The sequence below is a fragment of the Rhinatrema bivittatum genome, chromosome 1 (genome assembly GCF_901001135.1).
Source record: "Rhinatrema bivittatum chromosome 1, aRhiBiv1.1, whole genome shotgun sequence".
Taxonomy (NCBI): Eukaryota; Metazoa; Chordata; class Amphibia; order Gymnophiona; family Rhinatrematidae; genus Rhinatrema; species Rhinatrema bivittatum.
In genome coordinates this window covers 264,816,929-264,835,089 of record NC_042615.1, presented here as the reverse complement: position 1 = coordinate 264,835,089, position 18,161 = coordinate 264,816,929, and the positions used below count along the sequence as shown (strand labels likewise).

Sequence of the window (18,161 nt, the reverse complement as noted above, 5' to 3'; positions counted from 1 at the left end):
ATTGATTGTAGAATCGTTCTAAAGTCATGTGTGTGGAACAGAGGTCTTATTCTTTTCAGCACTTGGAGTTTATAAAAGCAGTCTCTGGTGGTTTTGTTGATGGTAGCTTTCAGGTTCAGGTGATTGTCAATTAGAACTCCTAGGTTTAATAGCCTTCACTCCCCCCAGTTAGCCCAGACCCTTAAAACCCCTCAGAAATGGCTCAATCCTTTTATTATATGACCTACATAGCACCTACATAGAACTACATAGCACCTACATAGCAGAAGTAAATTTATGCGGCAGGAGACCTCAGCATGCACTGGGGCACATAAGTATTTATGAGCATATCTCTTGCCCATGCTCCAAAACGCCCATGCCTCACCCAGATCATGCCCACGTCCTGCCCCTTTTTGTAAATTTATGGGTGCTTCTGAAAATACAGTTAGTGTGCGTAAGCCCAACTTCTTCACACATCCCCTAATTGATGTGCATGCCAGGCTTTTAAAATTCATCTTTAAATGTGTGTGTGTGAGGGAGAGAAGCAGTATGTGTGAGAACATGGGCACAAGTGTGCGAAAGAATGAACATGTATAAGTGTATTTGAATGAGAGAAAGTGACAGCCCATGTGTGAGTGTTTGTATGAAGGAGAGAGAGAGAAAGCCTGTGTATGTGAAAGAATCAACATGTGTGTGCTTGTGAGAGAGAGAGAGAAAAGAGAGAGAAGATAGTTTGTGAAGCCCCACCTTCCCCAATCCATGACAATCTCAGAGTGACTGGAATCAAAAGATCACAGGTATAAGATAGCAGAAGATTTTTAAATCTTTATTAGTTTTATTTATTGGGTGTTATTTGATGTTTCTGCTGTTTTAAAATATTTTTTGGCATTTTGGAAAATTTATAACATTTTTTTAATTATTGGATGTTTTATTCATCAGATGTTTGGAAATATTCATTTTATTAGTATGGTTTTACTAGTATGATTCTTTATTTATATTTCTTGATTTTATTGTTTAATATTTTATGAGGAATGGTCATGTTGCACTGCACACAGAGTCTGGCTTGTTGCAATTTCCAATTCAGTTTTTGTTTGCATATTTCTTTTTATGCTTTATGGACTCTTCATTCTGTATTTGTCTCCAACAGTTAATTGACACCTGTGGGTATATTTTATGCAGTCTATAAAGTGATAAATATCATCTGAATATGATCTTCTATTTTCTAAAATTGTTGATGCAATGCTGTCAGATGATTTAAAAAATAGTTTTGCTAAGTGGCTAAAACTAGCCAAGGTTTTCTTTTTTGAATATAGGGCCCTTAGGAATTTTTCTTGTACTGTCTTATGACTAAGTTGCAGATACAGTTAATGGCAAGCATATACACACACATATGCACAGTCTAGTCGTGTGCTCTACTTCTTGGTTATTTAGACAAAATTTGAAATTTGTGTTGGAGATTTTTTGGTTCAGTTCTGCTGATGAGGTGTGATCCATGGATATATGATTGACAGAAAATGAAAATGTCTTTTTATTCTGTAGATACAGTATTTCTAAATCTAGCGAATGTTTATTTCTCTATTTCTAAAGCCAGCACTGGAGTGGTGGAGGGGAATGGAGGAAGTGCTGGGGTCAGGGGGAGAGATGAAGTGTGCGCACCCCCACTAATTCATGTCAATCTTAGGGGGAGGGTGTTAGCCCTTCTTCCTCATTCTCCCAGTCTGACTTCCTTACCCTCTGCCCTGAGGAGCAGGGATCAGTTTGGGGGGGGGGGGGGGGGGGCACCATCAATGATTTTCACAAAGTGAAGATTTTACAGGGTAATGTATCAAAACTATTTTTGCTCACAGCAACCCAATCCTTAGAAGGAACATTGGTCTTGATGACCTGGAGAAGAATGGGGCAAACTGGTGGACTAATTGCTAAAACAGGTAATCTCTTTGACATGTGCATGTTTAAATTACACTAATTTACGCACTTAGATCCCAATATACACAGATATGTCCTACTTTATTTTCATGTGTAAAAGATATGCGTATATATTTTTATAATAGGTAGGAGAAATACATGTGTTCAATGTATAAGCCTATATCCATGCACATGTGGCAGGATAACGACGTGTAGATTTTATAATACATGCATATATCTTTGCTGCGGGTTATAAAATACTAGCATAGATCTGCTCACGGCCGTATAGGCCACCAAGCGCATTTGTTTGAAAGTTATCTTCACTGGATATCCTGGAAACCAGACTAGTTGTGGAGTCGCCAGGACAGTTTTTGGAAGCCCAACTCTATTTGAAGATCTTGATGAGCTAAGCCCTTAGCATGACACAAAGTTTCTAGAATGATTTCTCAAACAGAAACAGCTGGAACTAATTTGCAATATATTCATACATTCCAAAATATTATTACATTAGCATAATCTGATGAATTCATTTAAATCTGTTAAGGGCCTTTTTTTTTTTTTTTTTTAAATAAAATCATTATTCTAGGTTTTTTCTTTCTGAATGCAAAACTCCATCACAATATGTTGGTTTCCCGCTACTACTAAATCAAAATGATATTTGCCATCTACTTAATTTATTACAATGTTTGGAGACACACTAATTTCATATGATCAGTTTTACAGACATTTTGGTAATTATAAAAAAGCTATGATATACAATGCTGTCCATACATGATTTCTGAAAATCTGGAACAGTTTTAGATTGCCAGTAAATTAAAGCATTCAGCACCATTCTCTCTAAGTCTTTCTATATAACATTCTTACTTTAGAGTTTTCTATTTTGTTACATTACATAGACTATTTGTTTGAATTACAATTTCTTACTGTGCCTAATATAAAAATATATTTTATGGTATTCCTGAGTACTAATTAACCTAATACACAGCCAAATATACTAAATAAGAGGAGTGTTCAAATGTTGCCTATTACATGAAACTCAAATTACTACATATGGGGCTTCTGCAGTAAAACTGATGCTAAAAGAGTTTTTAGTGTGTGCATAGATATAAAGCTTGAGGATAACTTTCAAAGAGCTCCACGCAGCCCCACATATGCACATACAAGGCCACGTAGAGATCTACTACAGTATTTTATAACCTGCACATATCAGGTATATTGAGATAATAAAATACATGCGTATGTTTGCTTATGCACAAATAATTATAATGCATAGAAAATGCATAATTTGCCTACTTATTTTACAAACATACATGCGCATATTTTAAGCACAAAAAAATATATAACTTACTTGCATAAAACCCTGATTTGCATGCAGAAGTTAGTATATTTTAAAACATGTGCACGAAACTGAAATCATGAGTTTGCCAATACCTCCACCTTCTCATCCAGTCCTTCTCCAAGACATCCAGACCCTCCTAGTTCTTCACTCTGAACTCCCCCCAGTTCACCCAGACCTCCCATCCAACCAATAGGAGACAACAGACAGATCTGATATCAGCTGCATGAGATAATTAACAGGTATAAAATTGCACAAATAAATTACCACATGTACCGTGTAAGTCTCTTATCAACTTACACATGTAACTCTTAGCCTTGCCCTTAGACTGCCCCTTTTATGTGCATGTAAATGTGCGTCTGAAAATGAAAATGTATTTTTTATATTTATAAAACAGCGTGTATGTGAGTACATGCACACTAAAGACTAATTTGCATATGACATTCCTTCATTTAAATGTGGGTGTATGTTAATTTTAGTACATACCTATACTACTATAGGAGGGAAATAATTTAGCTTGCATGATAAGAGGGTAACTTTTAAACAGGCGCACGGGCACACATGTGCATGAGTTTGTCGGCTCGTACCCAGGGACGCGGACATTTTATAAACACACGTGCGTATATATGCGCATGCTATAAAATAGGCTGAACGCTCACACATATGTGCACAATTTTAAGTGGACGTGTGCCTATGCGCATAAATGCCTCTTCTACCACGAAATTAGGGGGATTTTAATAGACGCACACCAATGCCATTACCAGTTTTCCAAGTTTGTTCCCAGCTCGCTCAGGTAAAAGATAGGACTTCTAAACCCCCTTAGTTTAATAGCCTCCCCTCTCCTGGTATCCCCAACCCTCAAAACCCTGTCGATCTATCTTTTTATCCTTATTTCATTACTTACACGCCCTCCGTAGCAGAAGTAAAGTTCCGCAGCAGGGGAATCCAGCGCACATATTTTGTAATCCAGGAACGACCATGCCCCACCCCTTTTTGGAACTTTTCATTTGTACGCAGCGGGAGCTATGCACGTACTCAGATGACGTTTAAAATCCGCTCGGCGTGCGCCGGTCCAACATATTTGCGTATCTCCTGGTTTTGGCGTGTGCCGGCCTTTTATAATTCACCTGTAAGCTATTAGTGAACTGCACACAATTTGTGCGCAGGCTAAATAACCTTAGCATGCATGTTAAGCTTTCGTGCATAGGCCTCAATAGGTAAATGTGAAAGTACAAAGCTATAAATACAACTGGAATGATTTAAAAGCACATCAGCAGTATTATCACATCTGATTGATATTATCTGAATGCTGGCTTGTTAAACAGTAGGGCAAACCTACAAATTGGTGAGCCTGTTTGGATTTAATTTGAACTGCTTTTGAATTGAGAGATATGACGGTTTACAGTATGGTTCACTTCCTCTTCCAGGCTGCAGCTAGCACTGTCACAATGCTGTGCAGATCAAATTCCAGCCGGCTTGATATAACTCACTAAAATCCAAGCCAATTTCAATTCATCTCTGAATACCATTTTTGACTTGGTTTTGTAAACCCGGAGAAATGTTTTTTGATTCAGATTTTCACCTCACAACGAACTGCTTTTTAAGATTACCTCCAAAATTCACAGGAGAGAGGGGATATGCTTAAATCATGAGAAAACTTCCTGCCCTCTGCCCTTTATTCTGCCCCCCACCCCCCACTCTGCTCCTGAATTACCACAAGTCCGTCTGAAAAATCTGAAGCAGCTCATTTGGAAATTCCAAGTGGCTCACATTAAAAAATTCAAATAGCTCACTGACAGAATCCAAGCCATAATGAGCCAAGCAAACACAAGGGCACGTCTTCTCAAACCATTTGAATTTTGATTCCAGCCAAGTTAGCTTTAACTTGGACAAGAAAACAAAAATTCAAGTAGTTGGGCCAGCCTACTCCAAAAGCTTTCTCCATCTCTAATAGAAATTGTTAAGAAGCATGTGTGTGTGTATGTTTATGTGAAGTAACAGATACCATAGAGCGCACCCACATTCATATTAGTGTTGTCAATGTTATTTCTGGGTTGCTATGACATCTGTACAGAGTATATTATTTGTCACTTGCCATGCTACCATGTGACAGAGGTATGAGAATTCAGTTCTCGAGGACCCCAGAGCAGTCTGGCTTTTCAGGATAACCAAACTATGCAAATTCATCTGTTTCTTAGACCAAATATGTTTAAATTTATCTCACAAATATTCATCGTGGGCAGCCTGAAAACCAGACTGACTTGTGACCCTAGAAGACTGGATATGCACATCCCTGCCATGTGATGTCATCAGGAACCAGTGGTGGGACTGCAGTCTTGGACTGTAATATATCATTTCTTAGCTGTAATTCTTTTTCTGTAAAGCATGCCAGTGCTTACAGGTTTTAATCACTATACAATATTTTAATCTTTAATTACTAGGAGTTACCCAAAGTGTTTCTTCAACATTATTTTCTAAGCAACCAGAAATTCAAAAAGAATTCCACATATCCAACTTGGAAATACTGGTCCTGATTTTCTACTTTTTGGTCTCATTGTCTGTTTATGGGATTAAAAAGCATAGCAAATGAGGCCCCTTATCATGGTTTTGATAAACAAAATAATATCGTCAAACTTTAAAATAAAAATATTGACATTTTCAACTTCCATACTTATAACTAAGTTGTGAATATTTGCCAAGCCATAAAAGGCCCAAGTGAGTTTACCCAGAACTGTGCAAGCTGCATAAGCAGTGAGCATTTATAGCACACCTTTTATTTTAAGACACATTAAAAGGGCAATAACAGCAGCTGTATATTTTTAAAAAATCACTCAAATGTATCCAGCACTGAAAAGTGAAGAACAATTAATGCCGGTAAACTTCCAGTTTATTCCTTCTTTGTTAAATACTTAAGAATCATTCTTCCTGCACTCTGAAAAATACTAGCAAAAAACACCCTTTTAACCAACTTCTTTCAGGTTTCACATTCCACATTTAGTTTTGTTTTTCATGCAAAGTTATGGGTTTAATTGTTGTTTTATAAAACTATTAGATGGCTTTGTTGTCAGGGTTAAGGTCTTTTGAGGTTTTTTTTACCCAACGTAGGGGTGGAGAGCCGCAAGTGGAGTTATCATCTCATTCAGACATGGTCAACTATCGCTATATTTTGCTTCAAACCCCCATTAGATCCCTATTCAATAAAAAATATTTAGCTTTTTATGCATACTCAGTGGTGCTTCAGATCTAAACTGGAATAGATGAGAGACATATTAAGGACTTGGGCAGAATGAGGGCCAAAAGTAGTAAAGATTTTCTCCCATTTTGTGCCTATGAGAACATTTAGCCTGTTCCTAGTTATTAATTCTTGATTATGTCCTTCAGTATTATAACATTTTACCATAATACCAGAACCCCACCATACCACGATGCAGTGAGATGTAAGTTCGAACCTCCAGCACTGACTATAGGTCTTTCTTCAGAAACTGAGTTACCTGGCAACTCTGTGTCAGTACAAATCTGCTGCTGGAGACTTTTTTTTTTTTTTTTTAAAGAAAAACAGATAAAGGAACCAGAAAGTATTGAATGGAGATGCTCTTTCATTCCTCACTGTAAACGATACTGAGATTCTTAGACATTTTCACTCGTTTCAGTGTCACAGTGTTCAATGCAACCTGTGTCTCTCGTTTGATATGTGAGTGCTTTTCTAGAAAAAGGCAAATATGATTCTGAGTCTGAAACGAGTGAAAATGTCACGTATTAAAAGCATCTTGTTAAACCAAAAAAAATGACAATTTACTTCACTATAGGCTTAGTTCAGTCAATTTCTTTTTGGAATCTAGAGGGCCAGAATCGGGGAGAAAAAAAGAAAACAGAAATTACAGATATCAAGGTGAATTTTCAAAGCTGGACGTGCTCCTGAATTGGGAGATGGGCTAGCATCTAGCATTAGTGCATGTCCACCCAATTTTATAATGCGGCGGATGCACGCACAAGTGCCAATGTGCAAATATCTCGCATCAGAAACAAAAGATTGGGGCAAGGGCATTCCTGGGCGAGACTAAGACATGTGTGTGTGTGCACATCCAGGTCCAGTGCTGCATAACTTTTCTGCTGCTATGGAGGAGGTGTAAGTTAAAAAAAAATGAACATGTATCTGTGAGGGGTTTGAAGGGTCTGGGGTAACTGAGGGGAGTGCAAGCTAAAGAACTACGGGGTTGGGAGTACCTAGGAGAACACTGGGTGAACTGGTGGAACTGATCCTCGGCTTAGACGCACATCTGTTTTAAAATACAGGCAGTTGCAAGTCCGTAAGCCTAGTTACACTGCTGAGAGCGCACAAGCATAAAATTAGGTGCGCACATATATGCGACTAGGCTATTTTATAACATGTGCGTGCATGTGCATGCGTGTTGTAAGATTGCCGCGTCTCTGGGCACACGCCAACGCACGTGTGCATACGTTCGCCTGCGCGCCCGTTTCAAAGTTACTTTCATTCTACCTAGCAATTATAATCTATGTATTATAATGGGATCTCTTCCTTTAATATTGAAGCTTCTTCCTGTGATGTTTTGTTCAGAGTAGATGTTTAACTGCTGGACATTTTTGAAGCACAATAGGTGTAAGATGTATGTGCATCATGAGATAGACAGGGACAAGATGGACGTGCATAATTAACAAGCCTATATTAATTATGTATTCATGCCATAATCTATTTAAAGGAGGTTACTATTTGTGTTTTGGTAGTATTGTTTTTTCAGTGTAATACACACATAGCAGAATGCAGAGGAAGGATCAAACAAAACCGTTTTAACATATCAGACGCTTGATTTATGATGGGTTTGCTCCCATTTTTTGCCTATGAGGAAAAAAAAAAAACCTTTCATAAATCAGACCTATAGAGTCATGAGGTTAATCTAGTGTAAACTGAACAAATTAACCATGGAATATCTAATCATGTTGTGAAAATAAAAAAAAAAAACAAAAAACAAAAGAATTAGATACGTTGTAAAGTTCTTGTGGTTCCTGATGTGGTTCAGCAATGTTTAACTAATTAAGAGTAAATCCAAAGCCAGAGTCATTTCATGTGAAGAGACCTAGCCTTCAAGTATTTTACTTACAGGCACAGATGAGTATATCGAGGAGATTCCAGTAAATCTCAGTATTCTGGGCAGTTTGACTCAGGGTATCAAGTTTTGCACGCCAAGAGATTCTGAATCTAAGGCTGAAAACACGTTTCCCTTTTCTCATTCAGTTTATTTGGTTTCCAAAAAGACACTCGTGTTTAGAATTTCTGAAAGCTCCTCCTCTTTAGATAAAACTTACCATAATGAGCCCGAGAAAAGAATGGAACCGCCGTACTAACCCTTCTCACGCCGATGTGCATCAAGCATGAACACGGCACACACAGCCGAAGAATGGATTCACAGAAGATCAGTTTTAAAAAAAGAGGGGCGCACACGTTTAAAAAAATTTAACATTTTTTAAAGTATAAAAATAGAAGAAATAGCGGGGGCAATTTTGAAAATCCAGCAGAGGTGCAGGTCCATGGGTACATTTGGAACCACAACCTCTGAGGCTGAATTTTCAAATGGAAATTAACTGGGAAGTTTCCTTTTTTGATAATTCCCTACAAGGTACGTGGGGACAAACGTTACCCCGCATACTTTGCATCTTGTATTTCCGGGGGGGGGGGGGGGGGCAGAGAAATGGGGGTAAAACACCATGCATAGATTTGAAAATCCCATCCAAGCGTGTTCTTTGCTTCCCTGAACCTTAACAGCCCCTGGGAATGTCCCTCCTCTTCCCCCCCATCCCCCAAGTTAAATATATTCTAAGGGCAGACAATTTCCACCCAGGGTAATCTATGGGGTAACTCTTCAGTTACAAAAAGAAATACTTTACACCGAAACAATTTATTTCACCATAATTAGAAATTATCCAATGACCACTTCATGGAGGAAAAAGACCTCAGAACCCAAATGCAAGTCTTGTCCAAAACTTATGCACATTTACAGGTGAGCCAATCATTGGTCTTCAAAAAAACCTCCCAATGTAACCTTTATTAATATCATGTATTTAATTTTTACTTTTTTTCAAAAAAAAATTTTTTAAATATAAAAATCACTTCTTCGTTTCTTATTGTGATATCTCAATGAAAACATTTTTTCAATTCCACATCTGAAGATCATACAGTTCTTCCTATATTGAAAACACACTATTGTGAATAGCCCAATAAACGTTAGAAAACTGTGACTTATCTTATGAAACTCGTGTGCATAATTTTCCTGTATCTTCTTCTTAATGGTTTGCACGGAAATAAGGCTATAAACCTGTATCCAAATCAAGTATGTTGAACCGTTGTGCAAAGAACTGGTTGCTGTCTGCAACCACTCATATTCTGTGCCGACGTTAGCTAGCGTTTCGCTGTTAAGCTGTTTCAAGGCAATAACATGCTTAAAGGTTCAATCATCCACATTCATGTTTTCCTCTGCTGCGGTTCCACGCGCTAATGGCAGCAGTTTTCTAACGTTTATTGGGCTATTCACGATAGTTGTGGCAGTAGGTTTCCCTCTCCCTCGGACAGTAGGTAAAGGAAGGACCAAACTGGAGTCAATGACCACTCTATAGTTCACACAAGCAGAAAACAACCCGATTAATAGGATTTTGCTTTGCAATTGTTAGTACTCAGGAGCAGGAAAGTTATTTTTGTTATTTCTGCACTGCAAGAAAAATGGATGCAAGACAAAAAAAAAGCATCCGTAAGCTCTAACTTAAACATGGCTTCCGCTTTTAGGTAAAACAGATTTTGCTCACCATAAATCATGATAAATTTTATGTGTAACTTAGATGCTAATTAAAAAGTAAATATTATAATTCAAAAAAAATCTAACACCAAGGAGATTGCTGGGAAGTCACTCTTATTGATCCTGCAAACATCTACAATATCCTGCACCATTAACAGCATCCTGTAACCATGTTCAAAAAAGTTAAAGTACCGGTATCTTTATTTATTCATGAAAATCATCCATAAAAATATTTGGTACCGGTAATTATTTTTATTAAGTGGAACTAAAAATATGCAGTTAAAGAATATGTAATACTCTAACCTCAATATTTCCCCTCAGGACAAGAGCAAGGAATCTGAGGTACTAAAGTGCACCAGTCTTCAAAAAAAGGTTAATATAGTATGTGTTATCAGCTTAAAATGTGTTTCACATGAATATGTATTATTTAGCTTTTGTGAAGAGTGTAATGAGCTGCATAATTATGCAAAACAGCCCATTAACTAAGAATGCATAATAAAATAATATTAGCATATTTTAACGTGCATTAACACTGATCTATTAATGAAAGAAACTTTACACCTCATAGTGGTATCTTTAATGCAGAAATTTATCTCACAAATGATTTGCATGGACATTAATGTGAGATAACACTGGTAAACCAAGTTTTTGTTTCCTTCAGGCTTTTTGGTGTTCCAAATAGATTTTTTGATGCTGATCACAGATATTACTTCGAAATTTGGATATCACATAAGGTTTTTGAGAAACGGCCAATTTTGTGTGACAATAATTGTGAAATTTTAAAACATAATCTTGCGTATATATGTTTTCTTGCTGGACAGTAGTTTTTATGATTTTTAAAATTCATGTCGTATTTTTGACTGCCATAAGCAACGTAACATGTAACAGAGACTAACCTTTTTAAAAATAGACCAAGAAACTCTGCCTGATCATTATTTGATTATTTACAGCAAATGTTTCCACGCATAAGTGACTCCAAGATAAAAGAAGGTGTTTTCGTTGGCCCACAAATCCAAGCTGTGATTAAGGACAGCCACTTTGATGGTCTTCTGCAAGGTAGAGAACGTGTTGCATGGACAGCCTTCAAGAATGTTGTTTGTAACTTTCTAGGCAACTATAAGGCAGCAGGTTGAAAATCTGCTTCAGGCATACAAATTGATGAAGTGGAACATGTCATTGAAGATACATTTTCTTCATTCCCACTTGGACTTCTTCCCTGACAACCTTGGCGCTGTGAGTGACGAACATGGTGAAAGGTTTCATTATGACATTGTCAAAATGGAGAAATGGTATCATGTCAAGTGGAACCCCTCCATGCTGGGTGACTATTGTTGGACTCTCATCCACGAAGCGTCGGACAGTGATTACAAACGAAAATCTGTGGCAAAAATTTTTTTAGCTTTGTTTCTGGTGCCAACATTGCCATTATAGCTTATGCTGCTACAGACACGTAACAATGCTTAATGTATATCGCACTTTTCTGGCAAACGGTACATGATACAGACATAATAAATGCATATTTGTGTTCAGCTTTTTAAAATCTACTTGTTTCACCAAAGGTTGTGGAGGAAACAAAATGTTCCCAGAAATTTGTTGACCAGTGTAATTAATGAGTGTTAATGGTTCATGTTATTGTACTTTAGTACACTGGCTTCTAGCTAAGAGCAAGTTAAGACTCTGAAGGGCCAGCACTCACTTTGAGAACAACAGCTGATGGCTCTCTTGTCCTCATTTGGATTTACAACTGATCAGTTTAATCTGTGGTGCTGCTCAATCATTTAGAAACAAAGCTGACTCATTTCAAAGAGCATGCAAGATATCTCATTTGTTTCAACTTATTACAACTTAAGGGGCAGATTTTAAAAGTCCTACGCACGTAAATCCAGGAGGATTTACGCGCGTAGGGGGGTTGCGTGCACCGGGCTTATTTTCAAAAGGCCCAGCGGCACGCGTAAAGCCCCGGGACGCGTGTAAGTCCCAGGGCTTGAAAAAATGGGCGGTCCGGGGCAGGGTGGGGCGGGGCTAGAGGCCTCCATACAGCCGCTGGGCTGGGGGATCGCGTGCCAGCATTTGGCTGGCAGGCATAATTTGCACAACAAAGGTAAGGGGGTGGGGGGTTTCGGGCTGGGAGGGCGGGACAGTTAGGGGAAGGGAGGGGAAGGTGGGGAGGGATCGAGGAAAGCCAGCTGGTCTCCCCGAGGGCTTGGCGCGTACAAGTTGCACTAGTGTGCACCCCCTTGTGCGCGCTGACCCCTGATTTTATAACAAGCGTGCGGCTGCGCGCACATGTTATAAAATCGGGGGTACATTTGTGTGCGCACCGGGTAGCACACACAAATGTAGGCCACGCGCGTAACTTTTAAAATCTGCCCTTAAATATAACAAGCAGGTTTGCAAAGAAAATATTGATGAAACCACCACTCCATGAGGGACACACCTAACTTACATTAAGTATATGAAAGCAATATTTAATAATGGTTAGTTTGCTGCTCTTCATTAACCTGATAAGTCTTTCAGGAAGAGTTCCAGTTCTCAGAAATCTCCTTTGTAGCTATGTGGGTTTGGAATATGTGCATTCCTTCACACCAATTTCAGGTCAAAGTGAAAGTGCTGCATATGGCAATAGTGAAACGAATTTGAATAAATTTTAAAAATATTCAGTGAAGCATGATCTGTAGCATTAAGTATGCATGCTGCAAAATATATATTTGATTCTGCAAATTATATTGACTGCTACCAAAAAACGGAAGCTGACATTATAAAACTATATGAGGAAGGGAGATAGAAATTATTATAGATAAAGATACCCATTCAAGAAGCTCCTCGGTGAACAAGCCAGGAATACACAGCTGTGGAGCACCAATCCCAAAGTGGCAGAAGAATGAGAGGGAAAAATAGAAAAGAAAGAATTGTAAACACCTTGAAAAGTCTGTTTCAACAAGAACAAATATTGAACATCTCCTATGGAAAGATATGAAAATTCTTAAAAATATCAAACATCAGTGTACAATGGACGCAATGTATAAAGCTCTCTGAGAACTCATCTATTTTAACCTGTTGTATCAGAAATCTAAAAGCAAGTTATGTGAGCTCACAACAACCAAGTCTAAGTAGATAGGTAACATTAGCACTAAAGTTAATGCAACACAATCCCAGTATTCTAGATACCTCCAACTCATCAAAGCAGTCATAAACGGCAAAACGTAAAATCAGAGCAAAAATAAACAACAAACATAAAAGGAATCTCAATCTGGAGGTCAAGGTAATATACGCGCGTAACCCTTTAAAAACCCTCCTGCGCGCGCCGAGCCTATTTTGCATAGGTCGATGGCGTGCGCAAGCCCCAGGACGCGCATATGTCCCAGGGCTTTGAAAAAGGGGCGGGAAGGGGGCAGAGGCGGGGGCGGAACCAAGGCCTCCAGCGCAGCGGCTGTGCTGGGGGATGGCGCGCCGGCAGCCGCCAGAGGCAGGCATAAATACTTGAAATAAGGTAGGGGGGGGGGGCTTTAGGTAGGGCTGGGGGGCAGGTTAGATAGGGGAAGGGAGGAGAAGGTGGGGGGGAGCGAAAGAAAAGTTCCCTCCGAGGCCGCTCCGATTTCGGAGCGGCCTCGGAGGGAACGGGGAAAGCCATCGGGGCTCCCCTAGGGCTCGGCGCACAAGTGTGCACCCCCTTGCGCGCGCCGACCCTGGATTTTATAACATGCACGCGGCAGCGTGTGCATTATATGAAATCGGGTGTACATTTGTGTACGCAGGGTAGCGCGCACAAATGTACCACGCGCACGTTTCTTTAAAAGTCTACCCCTGAGTGTATATGATTATATTTTCTTGATTGTTTTCTAGATGGATTTCCAATGCATGAGGTTATCATCATGTAAAGGTAAAATGATATAAAAATAAAAAGTACTACATAGTAAATCCCATGTATCTTATCATATTTTCATTAGTTTCACATAATCCTAACACACAACTATCATGCATTAGAACATTAAAAAAAAAATCCATTGCAGTTTTGCAATTAAGATTCATGGCTTTATCTGTGACTTTTCAATACTGTTTTGTGTACATAATGTGCTAGAACTTTGTATGCACATGAAAAACCTGGCACACAGACATAGCGGTGTTTATTTTCTACTGGGGACAAACTGCGAGTAAGTTGCTCTTTCCATAATAACCAAGTTGCAATACGTCCAGTCCTGAAAGCCACTATGCTGTGTGATGAAATCTCCAGAAATAAATACAGAGTTTACAACTCTAGCTCTGCAGGAAAAAAAAGGCCGCATCAGGAGAAAAGCCGCAGGTGCTGGCTAGGGCTGCCGTCAGAGATAAGGGTGCAGAATGAGGCATTCAGCAGGGATCAACTTAGGGGGGAAGGTTCATTAATAGCTAACGAAGGCTGTAAGTGCTATGTCTGCCTTACGGAGCAGTGACAGTGGCATAAAGTGGAGGAAGGAGCCAAGCAATGATGGGACTGAAGAAGGGCAAAAGGACCAAAGAGGCCGCTGCAGTGTTATGTGGTAAGGATGGAGGACTCCAGAAGTACGAGCAGCAGGATGAAGTGGGCCAAAGGGGAAGGGGGCTGTGGAAGCCATGGCCGCAGCATAAGTCTGACCCGGCGCAATTCTGATATGCAAAATTTATTTAAAAGTGTTTTTAGCCCGCCTATTTACAATTCTACATGGGTTAGAGTTTAATCATACACAATCAAATAAAACAATATAACACGGGCCAGTCAAGCTGAAACATTTTAGAGCTTGTCCATCAAAGTAAATTATAACCTGGTGCAATGAAACTTAACATTCCCTGAAAGTCTGTTCACATAAAAAGCCTTTAAGCTTTTTTCTAAAGGACTCAGGGGTAGATTTTATAATGTTGGCGCGCGCACACATGGCCACGCGGATTTTATAACATGCTCGCGCGGCGCGCGTAAGGGGGGGGGGTGCACTTTTTCAAACTCTGCGCGGCGATGCAATCGGGCCTTCCCCAGTTAAGGGAACTTCCCTAACCCCCTGCCTAACCTTCCTTCCCCTTCCCCTCTCCTCCCCACCCCCTAAAACTAACCTACCTGTCCTGAATTTTGTTATTTCATTACTTGCTGCTCCCCGGGAGCAGAATTAATTTACGTGCGCCGGCCTGCTGCCGGCGTGCGCTTTCCCCGGGACAGCAGCTGATGACCGCTGTCCCGGCTGGCCTCCGTCCCACCCCACCCAGACCACCCTTTTGCAGGGCCCAGCAATTATGCGCATATCATCATTTGTGTGCGTGGCTGGGCTCTTTCGAAAATGCACGAGGCGCGCACAGGGCCCTGGCCCCACGCATAACTGACGATGTTTGCGCGAATGGCCGATTTAAAATTCGGCCAGGTTAACATCAGATACCCGTGTAAGTGTTTAATGCAATATAAAGGGAAGAGGTATATCTATTATGAACCTGAGTTAATGAAGAACTATTTGGAAAGTTTAAAGAAAGAACCAGCAATGCTTGACCAATCTGGTGAATAAAATTAAGGTTGTATTATTTCCTCCTAATTATGTGAATTGGTTAATTGTTATGTTCCGTATTTATGTATCCCAGACTCTCGGTATTCTTTATAACTGGTTTGCAAGAATTTAAGTTTGCAGACATTGGATGTAAACTCTATTTCGCATTAATTTGTTAAAATTGATAAATAAATAATTTAAAAAAAAAAATGTGGCCATTAATGCATACCTCAGTCCTCAAGTAATCGGGTAATGAATGCCAGAGGGCCAGACTGGCGACTGCAAAAATATGTTCTCTTGTTTCGCACAATCTTAGATGGCGAAAAGAAGGCACTTCCAAACAATTACTCCCTTAGGAGCGGAGCTGGAGAGTGGGAACATATAGTTTTAATGCTGAAGTAATACACAGAGGCATCTATCCGTGTAGTGCCTTCAATAACACTATGGATTAGCTTATTGGCAGCCAGTGCATAGACTGCAGCACTGGAGAGATATATTCACAATGTGGTCCCCTCACAATTAACTGAGCTGCAGCATTTTGTATTACCTGCAAATGTCTCAGTGCAGTCAGAGAAAGCCCTAAGTACACAGCATTACAATAATCTAGGCCAGTGTTTCCCAACCCTTTCCTAGAGGCACACCTAATTGGTTTGGTTTTCAGGATATCTATAATGAATATGCATAGAGATAGATTTGCATACACTGGAGACCCAAAACTAAGGAAAAATGGAGCCCCTTTAACCCCCTCTTATCTCCAAGATACCACGGGACCCAGGCCTATGCAGATGGGCCTTTCTGCACCCCCTCCAAACCCCCCCCCCCTCCTGTCCAGTAGAATCAAGCATGGGCTCAGGACTATTTGGCTAGGCCCCCCTGGCCCAGCAAGGGCTTCCCTGGGCCCCACCTATCCCCAACCTGCCCAATAAAATCAACAGGGGCCTGGGCCTTCCCAGGCCCAGCCAAGGCCTCTCCATGTCCCTCCAACTCCACGCCTGCTTCAATCAACATAATGGTGCCAGCTGCACCTCAAAAAGGTGCCGAAGTGACGTTAGTTCAGCACCAATATCCAGGCCACCAGCACAATTTTAAAATCTATGGAAGGCAGGAAAGGGGAATGTGGGCATCACACCTGCCTTTAGACTTTGCAGCCCTAAGGATGGGGTAAGTGGTGGCCAGGGAGGTGCCCGGTTCAGGAAATGATTAAAGGGGTGGGAGTGGAGATGCCCCAGCCTTGATTTTTACTGGGTTAGGATGGAAGGTTGGAGAGACCCTAGAGGACCCATTCAGGTAGATTTGATTTTCGTGCGGCAGGAGGGGAGTTGGAGGGCCTTATGGAAACCCTTTATTTAATTTATACAAAACAAAAATACTCAAAATATTTCAGGTATATTCATGAGAGGCCATTTTCAGTTCTTTCCATTAATAATGAATCGGAAATAGCCTCATTCATCTTGTTTTGCATATTCATTTTAAACACATGCTTACTCCTATTGCTTTTCTTCAACACATCGTTCAAACAGACACCCTTACAAATAGTACTAGGACTGGGGGACACTCCATGAAACTAATAGGTAGCACATTTAAAACAAATCGGAGAAAGTATTTTTTCAGTCGGCATACAATTAAACTATGGAATTTGTTTCCTAAGGCTGTAATTAAATCAGATAGCATAGGTGGGTTTAAAAAGGATTTGGACAAGTTCCTAGAAGAAATGTTGATGGACCATTATTAGCCATGTAGTCATGGGAAAGTCACTGCTTATCCCTGGCAAGAAGGACTGGATCTATTCTTGAGATTCTGCTGGGTATTTGTGACCTGGATTGGCCACTATCGGAGACAGGATGCTGGGCTTGACGGACCTTTGGTCTGACCCAGTATGGCCTTTCTTATGCTCTTAGGGGTAGATTTTCCCGAAAACTTACCCCTGCACACGCCGAACCTGTTTTGCATAGGCTCGGCAGCGCGTGCAAGACCCTGGACGCGCGTATGTCCCAGGGATTTGAAAAAAGGGGCGGCCCGAGGGCGGGGACGTGGGCATAGCAGCGGTCCGGGGGTGGGGCCGAGTCCTCCTGCACAGCGGCCTGTGCCGGGGGATGGTGCGCCGGCAGCCGGCTGGCACGCAAGTTATGCCTGCCTTGGGCAGGCGTAACTTCGGAAACAAAGATGGGGGGGTTTTAGTTAGGGCTGGGGGGTGGGTTAGATAGGGGAAGGGAGAGGAAGGTGGGGTGGCTAAAAAAAGTTCCCTCCAAGGCCGCTCCGATTTCAGAGCGGCCTTGAGGGAATGGGGAAAGCCATTGGGGCTCCCCTCGGGCTCGGCGCGCACATGTTATAAAATCGAGTGTACATTTGTGCGCGCCGGGTAGCGCGCACAAATGTACCCCGCGCGTGTAGGATTTAAAATCGGCCCCTTATTGTGTAAATGCTTGCAAGGCATGTCTGTACAAAATTCTAACAATTAAAAAAAAAGTTTCTTCCTACATGAACTTTACATCATATTACATTTTAAATTTATATGCGGCCATAAGACTTAGGGCAGTTTACAACATAACTTGATTATACTTTCTTGTAATCCTGACTGTAGCAGTTTACTTCAACTACATTAAACAAATAAACTAAGACACAGTTTTGAAAAGAAGGGGCATTCATATTTACAAGAAC

At 40.5% G+C, this 18,161-nt stretch overlaps 1 protein-coding gene across 4 annotated transcripts in view; it reads right to left on the bottom strand.

Moving 5' to 3' along the window:
* DYSF (dysferlin) overlaps window positions 1-18,161 on the bottom strand; it is a 731,032-nt gene that overhangs the window by 192,845 nt on the left and 520,026 nt on the right. For 3 of the 4 annotated variants that reach the window (XM_029594483.1, XM_029594497.1, XM_029594488.1), the window contains one exon: window positions 12,831-12,872. The exons of the other annotated variant lie outside the window; for it this stretch is intronic. In XM_029594483.1, coding sequence (XP_029450343.1) covers window positions 12,831-12,872 — 42 coding nt within the window. The remainder of the gene's footprint in view (window positions 1-12,830; window positions 12,873-18,161) is intronic. 4 annotated transcript variants of the gene reach the window in all.